Source organism: Athalia rosae, chromosome 8, assembly GCF_917208135.1.
Source record: "Athalia rosae chromosome 8, iyAthRosa1.1, whole genome shotgun sequence".
Lineage (NCBI taxonomy): Eukaryota > Metazoa > Arthropoda > Insecta > Hymenoptera > Athaliidae > Athalia > Athalia rosae.
In genome coordinates, this window is record NC_064033.1 from 3,240,606 (window position 1) to 3,255,794 (window position 15,189).

The 15,189-nt window shown below is 40.1% G+C and overlaps 1 protein-coding gene across 6 annotated transcripts in view; it reads right to left on the minus strand.

The window, feature by feature from the left end:
- Positions 1-6,887, minus strand: part of LOC105693068 (ankyrin repeat domain-containing protein SOWAHB) — a 95,292-nt gene extending 88,405 nt beyond the window's left edge. For 3 of the 6 annotated variants that reach the window (XR_007279883.1, XM_048659660.1, XM_048659659.1), the window contains exons 1-4: positions 6,728-6,887; positions 6,489-6,550; positions 5,292-5,708; positions 4,322-4,477 (exon numbers count right to left, since the gene is read on the minus strand). Coding sequence is in view for 5 of the 6 variants with exons in the window: in XM_048659660.1 (XP_048515617.1) it covers positions 4,322-4,477; positions 5,292-5,708; positions 6,489-6,550; positions 6,728-6,854 (762 nt within the window). In the remaining variant the exon portion in view is untranslated. The remainder of the gene's footprint in view (positions 1-4,321; positions 4,478-5,291; positions 5,709-6,488; positions 6,551-6,727) is intronic. The other 3 variants (XM_025746632.2, XM_048659658.1, XM_048659661.1) reach the window with 2 other exon arrangements.
- Between the last annotated feature and the right edge of the window lie 8,302 nt (positions 6,888-15,189).

Below are 15,189 nucleotides of genomic sequence, written 5' to 3' on the forward strand. Positions count from 1 at the left end.
ACCGGCGAAATACAAGAGCATCGAAAAGGTAAACGAGCGCAAGTACGATACCGGTTTAATTCCAAAATTTTATACAAAAACTTCGATAACGTACGGGATTCGGACTGCAACGAAATAGAGCTGCAACGCCCATATTTCCATATCCTCTGTACGAGGCGATGTAACGCAACTTTTGTTTGCTGAAAACCACATGGCAAAACATGGGAAAAAATCGTACGGAAAGGGATGATCGTTGGACGGAAAATTATCAGCTTCTCTACCTATAGATTTACCTTACGAAAATGTGCCGATGGAAAGAATAAAACAAAATTTCGAATCAAGTGTTGCTTTTAACATTGTCTTTATATCTCTTTCACCTGCCGCATGCGTTCGGTAGGCAGACAGCGTAACGCGGGTCCTGATTAATGACTAAAATATTTCTTGAATAAACAACGATACACCAGACCAAACGTAACGTCGGTAGTTTATATGGGAGGAAAGAACGAAAAAAATAAAAAAAATAAAATAAATAAAAAAACAGAAAGGCGTACGAAACACCTTTGTAAAAAGAAACGAAGGTATACGAGGAGGGCGGTATAGCCGGGGCCGGACTTGGTTCGGCACCCGCGCGGATAATGGGAAAGACTAATTGCCGATTCACCAACAGCAAAACTAGATTTAGATTAAGAGATAAGAGCGTCGGTATACAACGGGTACGGGTCATCCAATCGGTTATCCGCACGTTGAGCCCCGATTACAGAGCTCCGGACAGGCCTACGGTTGTATAATCACTGAACTTTGATTAATGATCAACGAAATTTCAAGACTTTAGCAGAAAAACGCTACACACACGCCATACCTCGAACGTTCACGATACCTCGTGTTTGTAATCATCATCAGCGTTTTGTTGCTCGAAAGGGTATCTCCGAAAAAAAAAGATAAATAAATAAATAAAAACCGCGATGCGTGCGATATCGCCAACGGTGAAAACAGTCGGGGGTGTTTGAAACGGAGGCATCGGAAGTCGAGGGTCATAGTTTGGTAACAAGCTCGCCTCTATAAACCGACGAGATATTACGAGTATAAGCGCGCATCATCCGTACATACATATGGATATAGACGGGAGGTCCTAAGGTCCCGGAGATAGAGTCTAAGTTCGGGTCTGCAGATCACGCAAGCTGTGGCCCCCTTTAGCGCCCCATGTCTGCTTAACCCTCTTTGCATATACATTCTGTAAGATTACTTTGTGCGGTTTACACCCTTCGCTCTTCACCGTCGCGAGTTCCTCTCATCTCCTTCATGTTTCATCCGACCTCTCTCTCTCTCTCTCTCTCTCTCACTCTCTCGCTCCCGTTCCATTCGAACCATCAGGCACAAACTACCCCCAAGTATTCCCGCGTCCTTAATGTATGCGGAACTATGCTGAATTCCAAGTTCACCGTGGTGTAGGGTACAGGTACCGTACCATACGATGGTACCGGGAGGAGGATACTCCCCCATACTCTTAAACTATACGGAGTTTACAGGAGAGATAGAGAGATAGAGAGAGAGAGAGAGAGAGAGAAGGATCGAGAAGGCGAGGATATACGAGGATAAAGAGAGTGGGGAAACAGTTTGAGGTTTTGGGCTGGTATAGTCGCGGAACTCTACCCAACTGCCTAACAAGACGCGCGCGAGAGGCGAACACGCGTGATCCTAATTAGAACGTCCCCGTACTACTCCTCTCGTCATCCGTTCTATACCGTGCAGTTCTTCCTTTTCTCTCCATCCTCTTCGAGGTGGCAAAATATTCTACAGAAACCGAGATGGAAGGGGCAAGAAGCGGGGGGAGGGGGGGAGGGGGAGGAGAAGAGGGCGGTTTATAACCGGGAGACGACGGTACGCTACGTACACCTACGCCTCTCTTGCCACGGATAAACTCGTAGGTTTGAAACTCCGCACAACGTGTCCTCTCCGCATATACCTCGTATGCCCAGCGGGCTTGTCAACCAAATTTCATCTCAAAGACGCGCGCAAGGCTTAATTCCGTCTCCACCCCACATCGTGGGCCAAAGAATTAAATTATACGAGACGTACTTCAACTCTTCCGAAAAAGAAAAAAAAACCTTTTCTTTTTTTTTCTTCTTCTTCTTCTTCTTTTAATCGTACCGAAAATTTCTCTGAAAACTTCTTCTCTCCCTCCCTGATTGCGTTTCAAGACTTCACTCCCCGTATATATCTTAATAATTTTTACGTCAGCTGCAAACGATTGCAGTATAAAGTGGAGAGAGAAGGAGTTACCATAAAACGAACAGAAAAGAAAAAACAAGTCATGATAAATTTTACACACATCTCCGTGCGTTTCGGGACCACACGGGTGTAAAGGATCACCGGCGGATCTCTATATAACGTCAACGACTAATTCAGCCACCCGCACTTTTATTCATATCCAACGAGAATAATTATCATAAAAGATGGACGCACACGTAACGACGCGACAGACGTTCGGGTGCCACAAGTCGACTGTGAATCGTCGCATTATATGCTCACACATTCGGGATGGGGGTGAACGTTTCGTAGTTACAAAACCGAAATTGGTCGGTGCGGGTGTCACGCACTTAAAAAAGTAACACGACGGCAGGTGCGCGTTTTCTTTCGGGATTACCGTATAAAAAGTAAAAGAATAAAATAGGAGGATAATCAAACACACCGGCAATATACTGCAGGTATCCCAAAGAAAGAGATAAGTATGAACAAAAAAATATAAAGAAAACGAGATAGAAAAAAATTTATAACGATTTATCCGAGCGAACGTATATGTGTAAGACTGCAATTATAATTCAGATTGCGCATTGGTTAATTTTATACCCGGTTTTATATACGCTTCGCGGAATTAGTCCGCGTACGGATACATGCACACGTGAATTTTCTGCACGTGGTTTGTATAAATAGCGAAGCGCGACTGCGGGACAATACAGCGGCTGCGGTGGTAATATAATTTGCAGTTGAGACGATGTGCGATAATCCGCCAAGTGCATTATATGCATTATATACGTACGTGTAACGTACACGTTACATACACGTACACGTATAGTTTATACGTTACGTAATTACTTTCTATAAGGGGTATAATGATAAGTATAAAGTACGGCACGCGACACCGACGGTCAAAGATATATCCCACCGCGTATACCGATATTAGGTATGCAATGCACAAAGTTTGGGCCCGTATAGATATACGTTATGCCGTACGTACGTACAACATGCGAGAGACAGGTAGCTGGGGGTGACTGCCCATCGTGCATAGTAATTCCATTTTTTTTTTTTCTTTGTTAGAATACGGTATATACCTCATGTAACATACAAGGGGGGCGGGAAAAAAAGGACGAGTGTCGTCCAGGATCCGTAGAAAAGGATATCCGGAACGTATACGACGAAGAAAAAGAAATAAAAAGGATACCTGCAAGAATATCCGTCGATCTAACTCATGTACTTATTTCATAGAGGGTCTTCCATCAGCATTTGAAAATTAACTGATCGTCGAAAGAGGGAAAAAGAATTCAGTCAATTTTCATTCTGCATCAGATGAAACGTGTCTATGATAATCCCATCATCTACATCATCTTACGACACAAATATGATGGATACAGATAAGTTAATCAGCTGAGATTTTTCTATTTTCCCGTCAAAGTAACGGAAGGGTTTTTACAGCTACTTCCGTTTCCGAAAACGAAAGAGAGAGAAAAAAAAATGACCGGATCCAGTCGCGGCACATTAGACGGTGTGCGCATATATTCAAAAGTCAGCGGCACCTTTAACCGCACGCGGGTAGGTATACACATAAAATATAGTCACCTAATCCGACGCAACATGGATGAGAAGAAGAAGAAGAACAAGGAAAAAAAAAAAAAAATTATCGCGTAAATTAATGAGTGGGGCGTTGGGTGTATATCCTGGCGGTCATCGCTTTGAGAGAACCGGAGAAGGATTACGCGGGATTCTCGCCCCGCACGTAACGTAGTCAGGTAACGGTGAAGGTAAAGCTGTAAGATACCTCGCATATCCTTTGAAAATTATAATTTTTAATAGAATTTTAATTAACAATCTACGGCAACGCTCCTGATGCATCGCCAACATACAATTCCAATGTAAAGTCTTGGATTCAACCGACTTCACATACGTACAGGATATCATTTCCCTATACATAAATAGGAGTAACGATATACGATCATAATCCGCTCGTGCGTTGCACGTGAATCGATCGTGGGAAAAAATCGCAGGTGAATTTTTGGCTATGTCGTTGTAATTCATAAGATTACGAATTATTGGCAGAATTTTTTTTTTTTTTTTTTTGGAAGATTACCTTATCGGAGCGTTTCTTAGTGGGCGTTGTCGAACCGTTGATACGACCGTGAAGATCGGTCTCGCTAGCCATCTTGTTGAAACGTTGCATCCTTTCGCGAACACTCAGTTGTTCGGCAGACGTCGTTGTCGTTGCGGAAGCAGGACCGTCGTCCTCCTGAGTTAGTAATCGATTTTTTTGTTTTTTTTTTCTTTTTGTTGTTCGTTTACGAGAGAGCCAAATGAAAAACTAACTACATTCCAAAATGGTAGCGCAAAAAAAAAAAAATAAGAAAACCAAAAGAATGTAAAAAGCGAGCTAAAAGCCGACAACGACGTGGGTTCTATATACGGATAATGTAACTTTGCAACGGAATTATGTACCCATATTTAATTACACACGTGCATCAAGACATGTAATTAAAAAATTGCTCGATATTACGACGTTCAATAATTTTTAGTAAAAAAACAATTATATGTATATTTTCACAGACGCATGCCCCCTGCTACTACGACTACCGTTCTACGGGTATATTTTTTTTTCTACATGGGGATACTACGCAAGCTGCAATATAAGCATGATGAAAATGTAACTACGGTACATTTTTTAGAGTTTAAGAGGTCGTTTAATATACGAAAGGAATATAGAAAAATCGCAATATAGTCGGAGTTTATGAATTACTTGAGAGGTCTTTTTCAAGTTCGTAAATAAATTTTTTTCTCTTTTCATTCTCCATAGATTGCGGGCACGAAAAATGGACGTCCAAAAGCTGATGTATTAAAAAAAAAAAAAAAAAGAAACAGAAAACCGGCGCACATGCAGCCGAGTGTACAAGGAAAAAAATATATGCGAGGAAAAGAACTAGGGATGAAGAAAATAAGAGGAAACGACGAACCACACATATGGGAGAAAAATATACGAAACAAGCAGATTCGAAAGCACAAAAATCCAAAAAAAAAAAGATGAGATTCACGAACAACGGACCACTGACCTTAATGGGAGCTTCGGGAACGACATTTTCCTTGTTATTATCAACACGCAATTTGTCCTGACTTTTTCGTCGCGGAGGAATCGGTGGCGATGAAACGGAAGTGTTTTCGGAGATGCTGGAATATTCCCTGTTCCTCGATGGCGCCTCCTCGGTCTCCTCGAGTTCATCGTGAAGATCCGAATCTTCGGCAGATCTCTGATTAGCCGTATCTACGTTCGAGGGTAAATTCGAAGTTGGCGATGCCACAGGCGGAGGTCTGTACGGCGGGGGTTCTCTCGGAGATGAAATCGGGGTTGGAAAATCTACGGGGGTCGCAGAGGCGCCGGGCGATCCCAACCCCTTCAACGAGGACGACGATGCGGACGGTGAAAGCGACCCGAGTCGGTATTTTTTTTTAAGGACCAGGTATTTTTCACCCTGCAATGAAGGACCGGCCCTAATTTTTTTTTCCGTTTCTTCGTTTGCTCAAGTTTTTTTTTTTTTTCGTTTCTCGCTAAAAATTGGGAAACTGCGAATCGCCACCGCCAATCGAGTTGCCAGATCGTTTCACCGGATTCTTTTTTCCGCTGTGATACCCGGTGAAATCTACGAGCGATTTTAAATCGAATCGATGGCATCGGTCGATAAACTGAAAAATTTTCACAACGCGGGCCGAAAAATAATAAAGCAATTGAATCTGACCTAGTTTCCATTATCAGAAGAGGAAGAAAAAGAAGAAATTAAAAAAAACAGCGTTCCAGTTACCACGAAAACTAGTATCACAACTACATTTGCGGCGTCATGAATCTCATCGACGAGATTAACGTACGAGATAACACTTGTGCGATGTTGATTAATTAGGTGAATTGGAGAAGCAACTCGTACAATCACTCGATAGAAACCTGATACGAAATGCTCCGATTGTATTGAATTTGTCTTTATCTGTCTAACATCAAGTCTCGCAATCTCAACGATACACCGTACCCACTCCGATGTACATTCGTCATTTATTAAAAATTCTGACTCACCTCTGACAATCGCACAACACGAATAGCAATTTATCTAGGTATAGTACACGTTCGATTCTGACACACTAGAATGACAAATTGTTATTTTTTTTTTCAAATCTCGCTCGTACAAAATTAGATCTGGCAACATCGCGTAGCGTGCAACAAGTCGCTGTCAAAAACCAGCGGACGACGTATAATGTTTACTCACATCCTCATTTTTAATGGCAGCTAAGGTATTGACGTACTCCTTGAACCGATTTCTCGACTCGACTGAAAGTAAAATTGAGGAAATTTCTCCATCAATTGAAACGTTGAAAATTCAATCGTGTTTACACCGCACAGGCAAAGCTCACACCTCCAGTCACGAGATGTGACAGGTAACCACATTTGGTATTTGAAACCACCTTGCGAAATTGATAGACAAAAAAAAAATCAAACGCGACGTACCTCGAGTTTCGGGATCGGTGAGAAATTTTTTAAAATATTTAACCAAGTCGTGATTGCGAGCGGAGCCACCGTTTTCCAATAAATATTTCCTTATTTCTTCGAGAGACAACTCACTGGGCGTCGCCATGTTGAAATACAGCGCCTGCGAGTTAAAGCGAACAATACTCTCGACTCAAGAGACTCGACTCGATAAGTTGATTCTATCGAAACTCGAAGGTTTTCATATGAATTTCAAACGCATTCGAACTCAGAACTGTTGTCCATCGTTTTTCGTCAATCTCCGAACGATTTCCAAAACTTTATCGACCCGCTATCAGATTGAAAATTACAAAATATCAGGACACTTGCTGTTCGAAAGTCCTATCGATCCTACCGATCTCAAGTTCGTTATCTTTAATTTTTTATCAAACCGATAACGATTGTAAAAAAATATTTCGAAATATTTTTCCTCTCTGAATTTCCATAATCATTATCACGAATGTCGGTTAGAATTTTTCATTTCCGTCTCAATCGATATCCAGTCGGTACGTACGTGCAGCGGTTCAATGACATAATTATTCGCAGCACACATCGCACATGTGAAAAAACGAAAAATGAATTAAAAAAAAAAAAAAAAAAGAAAAGAAAGAAAGCAAATAAAAAACGAAAAAACATGGAAGTAATTGGTGTGCATGCGTTGTACATTATTACGTGTTGATATAACAACGACCAAATTATCCTCTTTATTAAATTTTACTGCCTAGCGTCAAGTGGTGGAAATGGGGAGTGAAGGGGCGGAGAGGGTGGAGGGGGTGGGGGATAAAATAATTATTTTAATCACTATATCAAACCGCAGCGTTGTACAGAATTACCGCGTTCTGCACTATCCCCATCTTGTATGTACAACATACATACCGAACGATTATTATTATATACCTAGTTACTTAGTTAGTTACTTACTTACTTGCATAGTTCAACTCATTGGTAGTGCGATAATATGTACATAAATACGTGCATATATACATATATGTATTATATACCTACGTATAAAACCGACAAAGCTGCATTCTCTCTTAGGTTTCTAACGCACGCCACATTCCAACGAAGATCTAGACGTTGCGATTTTCCTACACTTGCATATCCAAATACACACGTAATTTATTTATAAGTGTTCGTCGTACGTACGTATTACGCGTGCATGTTAAAACACCTAATTGACTATGGTCGGTATACTTTATCGCGGTGGAAAATTTATCTCTGATATGTTAAAATAGTAATATCGGAAATGAATGGAAGAAAATTTTTCGCTGCCTATAATTATTTATTTAAAATTTCGGTGACACGTGAAACGAATAACGCTTGTATAAAATGAAGATTTCGTACGTTAAACCGAAAGGAATTATATGTTGAAGATTTTTTTTCTTTTTCACTTTTCAATTTTACTCGGAGGTAGGGGTGAGATAGGAGGAATTTTAGAGTAGCGACTAATCCCAATCTGTCCCTGCCAGTTGGCGAGCATTTCGAGGTAGTTGTTTCATACGAGAGAGAAAAGAAGAAAAAAAAAAAAAAACGAAGAAAACTGAGAAGAAGATAAAGATGAAGAAGAACGAGAAGCTGAAGAAGAAGATCGCTGACTCGCGTGTATACCTCACGCCTATATTTATTCAACGCGTAATTACTAACTGACGCGATAAATTTCCTCTTAATTTATAACTGGCAATATTTTCACCAGCTGCAGTTGAGCTGCACCGGCGTTAAAAAAAAAAAAACAAAAAAAAAAAATTAGCCCATAAGACGAGAGAGTAGGAAAAAAATCATTCGATATAACTAGATACGAAACCGTTGATTAATATGGCTTAACGAATATTGTACATCAATTTATGCGCGTAGAGATAACTTAGAAACGAGAGAGAAAAAATATTTTGCGTTTCGTATGATCGCTTTGCAGGTGAAAATTATTGTTAAGACAATATAATGGTGTGGGTAACAAGTCGTATTATTATACCCAGTAATTAGGAAAACGACCTTACTAATCACACCGGCAAAGAAGCACACGTCAAGGACCGCTGTAGTGAATGCGTGTTGCACGCTCTCCCGCGGGCTACGTATGTACGCTCGATATATATATATATATATATACATAAAAATATCCCACATAAATGTGTACGTATGTATTTATAATATCGTGTGAGTCCCTCCGTCGTTGCTTCTGGCTCGATATATACCTATACCGCGTACGTACCGCACACCGATTCAACGGGGGACAGGAAGCGACACGGTACCTTTGTAATTAAACAGTTTTCATTAAAATATTCTAATTAAATAATGAATAATAATTGCCCCACTTATGATCGTCATCGCACAAATCTCCTCATATTTCGTATATTTATGTACACATGTACGTGATATCGCGGTTAAAAAATCTAAAAATAAAAAAAAAAATCCTCGATGATCCTTTTCCCCTTTCTTCATCTAGTTTCTATCGAGATCCCCCTCTTCAACCGGGTGACTCTTTCGAGTCCGCAGGAAATAAAAAAAAAAAAAAACTAACCAAAGAATAAAACCGAGCGGTTTACATACGGGTGAAAAACTGAGATTTGAGAGAAAGAGAAAAAGGAAAAGGACCCTTGAAAGAAAAATTGGAATGGGTAACCCGGGGTCAAGCCAAGGTCACGCCGCCGCGAAGAGCGGATGAGAGTCAAAGACAAAGGCCCGCGTCGCCCCGGAGGTGGATATCTCTGCAGCGGGAAATGATATAATCTACCGGAGTGTGTTCCCCACAGCGCATGAGACGGTCTGCTGTCGTGTGTTTATGCTCGCGCTTATGCATACCTAAAACGCATACGGGGGTTAAATCCCACGTGATCTACCGCGGTGAAGATTCAACGCCGACGTTATACACGACGTATGTCCTTTTTCTTCGTTCCATTTCATTTTGTTATAATTTTTTTTTCCATTACGCAGGACGAGAAGAACCTCGCGGTGAACGAATCGCGTTTACCGGTAATATACAGTTTTACCTCAAAGCGTCCAGATTACCGACGGGGGAGGGGGTTGGAGAAATTATTTATATACCATATATATATAAAGTTGGGTAGAAAGACGAATCGCGCGTTGATTCGCAGTTTTATTTGTTCCCCCCGACGTTTCTCGTCGTTTGTCGTTCTCTTCCTATTAGTGGAATGTTCCGTACGTGCTCCCCCACATCGAAGCTAAACATTATCACCGTCTTAGTTTTTTGCGCGAAAATTCCGGGGCGCCTGGAGAACCGCGGTGCAACGTACACACCGGGTATGCCTGTATATACGTATATTGTAGTCCTACATGATCCGTATAACTGTGGTGTGGCCCTCTTCTCCTCTTCGAATACCGACCGCGACTCTTTCCTTCTTTTCCTTATTACATCCACCTTCTTTCTTTCTTTCCTCGTCTTCTTCTTCTTCTTCTTCTTCTTTCCCACCCCGTTGCAGGTTTCACCATAGGCACGTCTTCCATGGAGCAGGCGCTGCTGCTGCTGCTGCTGCAGTTGCATCGAGCCAGTAGTGCAGCTCTTAGAAACCGCGGCAACTCCGAACGACTTTTTTTCTTCTTTACTTTCTTGTTTTTTTTTTTTTCTTCTTTTGATTTTCTTTCTTATTCTTCTTTTTTATTTTGTTTAACCTTAATTAACTGATTTATGCGGGCAAAAAACGTGTTTTCGATATACATCTAACCGCAAACCTTTACTCCCCCTTCTCCGAGCTTTCGACCGAATCACAAGACCTGAAAGATACTGTTGTGACGATGCTGTGTTTCTGATCCCCACGGAGCCGCGGTTAATAAGAGAAATTACGATTTTTAAGCACGTAACGTCCCCACTCACATTTTTATACACATACCTGTACACGTGTAGGTATATAACTATTTTATCGCACACACCGACGTATAAAATACGACGCGGAAACAATAAGAATTAACTTCTTATTAATCGTCGGCGATCGAACGCCGACTGCTGTATACAATACGTATGTACACATATACATTACGATCGTTGGGAACTTGGAGAGAAAATTCAACCACATACGATACACTCGCAGAGGTACATCATTTTTTGTCACCTTATTCATTGTAAATTGTTTTTTTTTTTTTTTTTTTCTTCACTAAAATATCTTATACCTCCGAACATTCCGACGTGTATGATAATGCGTCATGAACAGGTTTTCGTAATCGAAGAGCCGAAAGTTTTTAATTATTATATCAATTTTTGTGGCATCGGATTTTTCATCTCGAACATCGCACGACTTATACGTCAAACGTGATTACGTAAACGTATTTAAATCTTCGAGAGAAAAAAAAAATGTATATTTGTATGTAAGATTTCTGAAAAAAAAAATCAGAGACAAAACCGACGGCGGTAAAAGCTACCGAGTACCGTATGCGGGATGAGTACGACAAAAAACAGAGAAAAAAAAAAAAAAAACCCGTTCACGGTTGAGCAAATTAAGATGGCTTTCGAGAATACGCCTAAGCAAACAATCAAGAAGTGCATATTATATACACAAGGGGATATATATTCAAGGGATCGTTGAGACGGATTTTTTCTAATTTCGATTTTTTCTTCTCGATAGACTGGAAAGTCGTCGTCGAGTTCATCGCAGGGTGAAGCTTCGAAAAAATGTTGCGTGGCGATCAAAGAATTGTTAATTTTTGTCTCGGAGTCTCGTTGAGATCCGAACTTCATACTTCAGTTTATACGATGGTATGATACGTGCTTCGTTGGTTCAGTTTCATTTGGTTTCGTTTGTGTTTCATTTGCCTGTCACACGCGGAACTCCGGTGCCGCCGTCCAACGAGGCCTTCCGCGTGTGTTCGTTGCGGGGCTAAAACCACCGCACGCACTCCGAGTGTCTTTCCTACGCCTCTTTGTCTTCTACTACGACAACCACTTCTTCTTCTTCTTCTTCTTATTCTTCTTCCTCTTTGCGGGGCCTGCGCACGGACTTTTTTCATTTCTATTGTTTTTTTCTTTCTTTCATTTAATTTGAATTGTTCTTTTTTATTCTTTTCCTCTACGAAGCGCGTGTCCTTACCGCGGGAGCCGTTGCGATGCGAAATTTTTCTTCATTCCTTTTTCTCGTACTTTTTTTTCTCTGTTTCATTTTCAAAAGAGCCGCTCGTGCTGTTCAAACCTTTATGCGTATATTAATGTCACCGCGTGTGTACACACTTGAAAATCGTACTAGCCGTACTTCAACTTATGTATGTTACATGTACGTACGGTACGGCTGCTGCATTTATACATAGGAGGCAAAGTTATAACGTTGACCAATCTCTCTGACGCGAATTCCGAATACTACGTCACTACTCTTATTCCATATCCTGTCGCATGTCGCCGATGTTATGTAGGGCTGCATCTTCAGACCATTGAAATTTGTATTTGTCGCTTTCGGAGACATAGCGAATTAGACACGTGTAAGTATTTACAACAGATGTTGGCGTGCCGTACGTAATGAAAATTATATTTGGAACGGAATATTTCTCGTTAATTAATCAACCAATTAGCAAAAATTGGTTCACCGGAATTTCGAAAGAAAGATCAAATGAAAAGAGGGATCGAATTCTGCTCTGTATCAAATCTTCCAACAGAAGAAACAGCACCGCTGATACATTTTTTCCAAATTGATTTCTTTTTTTGAAAAAAATTTTTCACTCCAAAAATCAAGAGATTGCAGTTTCAGGTGAAGGATGATTTTCGTGAATTTCGGATGAGAAAGATCGTTCGGTAGCGTGAGGAGGCGCGGTGCGGGTATTACATAGGAGCAGTCGCGGTCTGCTGATGGAATAAGAAATTTTATAGAATTATGTATCAGGTGGGTAAAATTTCAGTATAATTATAAGTTACGGTAGATGGAGCAAAGCACAAGTATATAATACGAATAGCGGAGAGTAACGCGCGTTGCTTGATATAAGTTAACCTCGTTTACAAATATACACAATGGGTTTGTTCGCTTTCAGCGGTTTTCTATCCTGGCGTTATAATAAATTATATTTTTTTCACAAACATCCACGCATTGCGGCACAATCTTATGTCGCTTGTTAGAAGATAACAATTTATATACCTTCGTGTTAAGGTAAGTACCACACAGTACACGGCGCCACACATGAAATAGAAAAAAAAGCGAGAAGAATAAAAAAGTAAAGAAATAATAGAATAGAATAAGCAACGTCAAAAATCTCACTACTAAATCAACTAATTACTCGTCAAAACATTCGAGTCATAAAAATGCCCGCAATTACAGAAATAATTACAACACGACTACCGTGCACCAAGAGGCGTATATACATATACGTCCAATGTATACGTGGGTGTACATAGGCTAGACTGGATAATTATCCCGAAAAATAACGATATAATAAAGTAATTAAAAAAGGATTCTAGTTTCTATTCCATCGTGATCCAAAGCAGAGAAGAATTATTTTCAAATATGAATAATTCAATTATTAGCTCCTCGAAATTGAACTCCCCATTATTTATTAAACTGATATCAACACAAAAAAGGGCGGCGAAGCGATTAGTTAACAAAATTTTGGTAATGAATCAGGTGCGGTGTTATTAATGTCAAAAAAATGAAACGAGCGAACCGAAGTAGTGGTAATTGCAGTAAATAATGAGCGTGTACGTATTCGATTTTTTATCTCCTTCTTTCCTCTTGCAATGAAAAAATTATTCAATTAACAGATATAATCGATTCGATGAAATTTAGCGTTTCGTTTAATTTTACGCAATTTATCGCACACCGCGGTTACGCGGTACGAGGGACACACCGAATGACGTAGAATAAGCACGGAGTCAATTTGTGTCAACTTTAACTATACGACTCTGACGACGTGCACGTGCAGTATAAGAGGAGACTATTACTGATATTTATCGATTTTAACTCGTTCCTCTTTCAGTCATCCCCGCGACGCACGCTGCGGCACTTACGATATATTTTATACCGCCGCAAACGCGAATGTGCACGTCCCCCCATAAATGACGATGCGACGTGCTGACAGGTAGAAATCCAAACGATTAAAAACGTCCAGAGTTAAATACCAACAAATAAAACAAAATGTACAGGCGTACGCCATACCTATATAACATTGATATACACTCCGCGAATTTTTGGCAGGTACGGAAAATTTTCAGCTGCAGTAGTCAACGTCAAACTAATCAAATTCATCGAGACGTCAATCCCGGAAGTAATTGATGAAATAAACGTCATCATTTACCACGCTGAATCTGGAAATCGAGCCCGGAGGATGAATTTTTTGAAAAATATTCTTCCCTATTTTCTCTACGAAGGATCCAAAATTTTTGAAACAAAAACTTATGCAAATTCACGATTAACATTTCCTGCGAGAAAATGAGAGAACGACTAAAATGCGTTTTTTTTTTTTTCATAATGATACAAAAAAAATGTTGACGTGTCCACGAAGAGACAACATATCTTCATCGATCTTGTGTCCCATGAAAAATTACCACCAGCGATATCGCTTGGGAGTTTTTGAAGTTTCAATGCTCATAGAATCAACTTCTTATGCTTCCTTTTATTCTTTCTCTACGTCCTTGATCAATTTAACAACAATTAATCGAAAAGGGACTGAAAGACCAATAAAATCTGAGATGTACCTCTTTGGATTCTTCCGATTTTTAAGCTAACAATAAAGTATTTTTAGAATTGATCATATGGCACTCTTCTAACGTATTTTGACCTCAGGAATCCAAATATGAAACAAAAATTGATCTATCTGAGAAATTGACCGAGTTTTCGCCATTTTATTGTTTTGCAATATAAATTTGAGAATATCTCTGCGTCGAAATATTCGAATTCTTTGGTCTACGAGCGAACCCGAGCTTTGCTGGAGTCAGCGCAGCCAGCAGCGTAGCGCTTTGTTTTGAGACGTCACCTTGGGGGCTGGGCAGAGGTGACGCCTCAAAACAAACCCGCGCGCCCGTGGCTACCTGACTCCAGCAAAGCTCGGGTTTGCTGGTGAATTGAAAAATTCGAATACTTCGACCCATCCATGGATTGCGATAAATAAGAGTGGGTCTACAACTACAACCAATCGATATTTCTTAATTTTTCTGCTCCCAACAGCGAATAATTGATGATTACTCGATCGATTGCATGAGTAGATGATTTTGGCTTTCAGATTTGGATTCCTGATCTGATTATACGTGAGATTATTCTCAAAAAACCAAAAAAAAATCGATTTTTGAGCGAAAAAAAAATCGATTTTTAGGCCAAAAGTAAAGTAGTTTAAAAATTGATTGTATTACACTTTTCTGACGTATTTTGACCTCAGGAATCCGAATCCAAAAGAAAAATTGACCTATCTCTAAAATTGACAGAGTTATCGCCAATTTTCACCTTTTTGGGGTCAAAAATAAAAAATTGATTTTTTGGTCTATGTTAATGCAATTTGAGCTCAGGATTCCGAATCTGGAAGAAAAATTGATC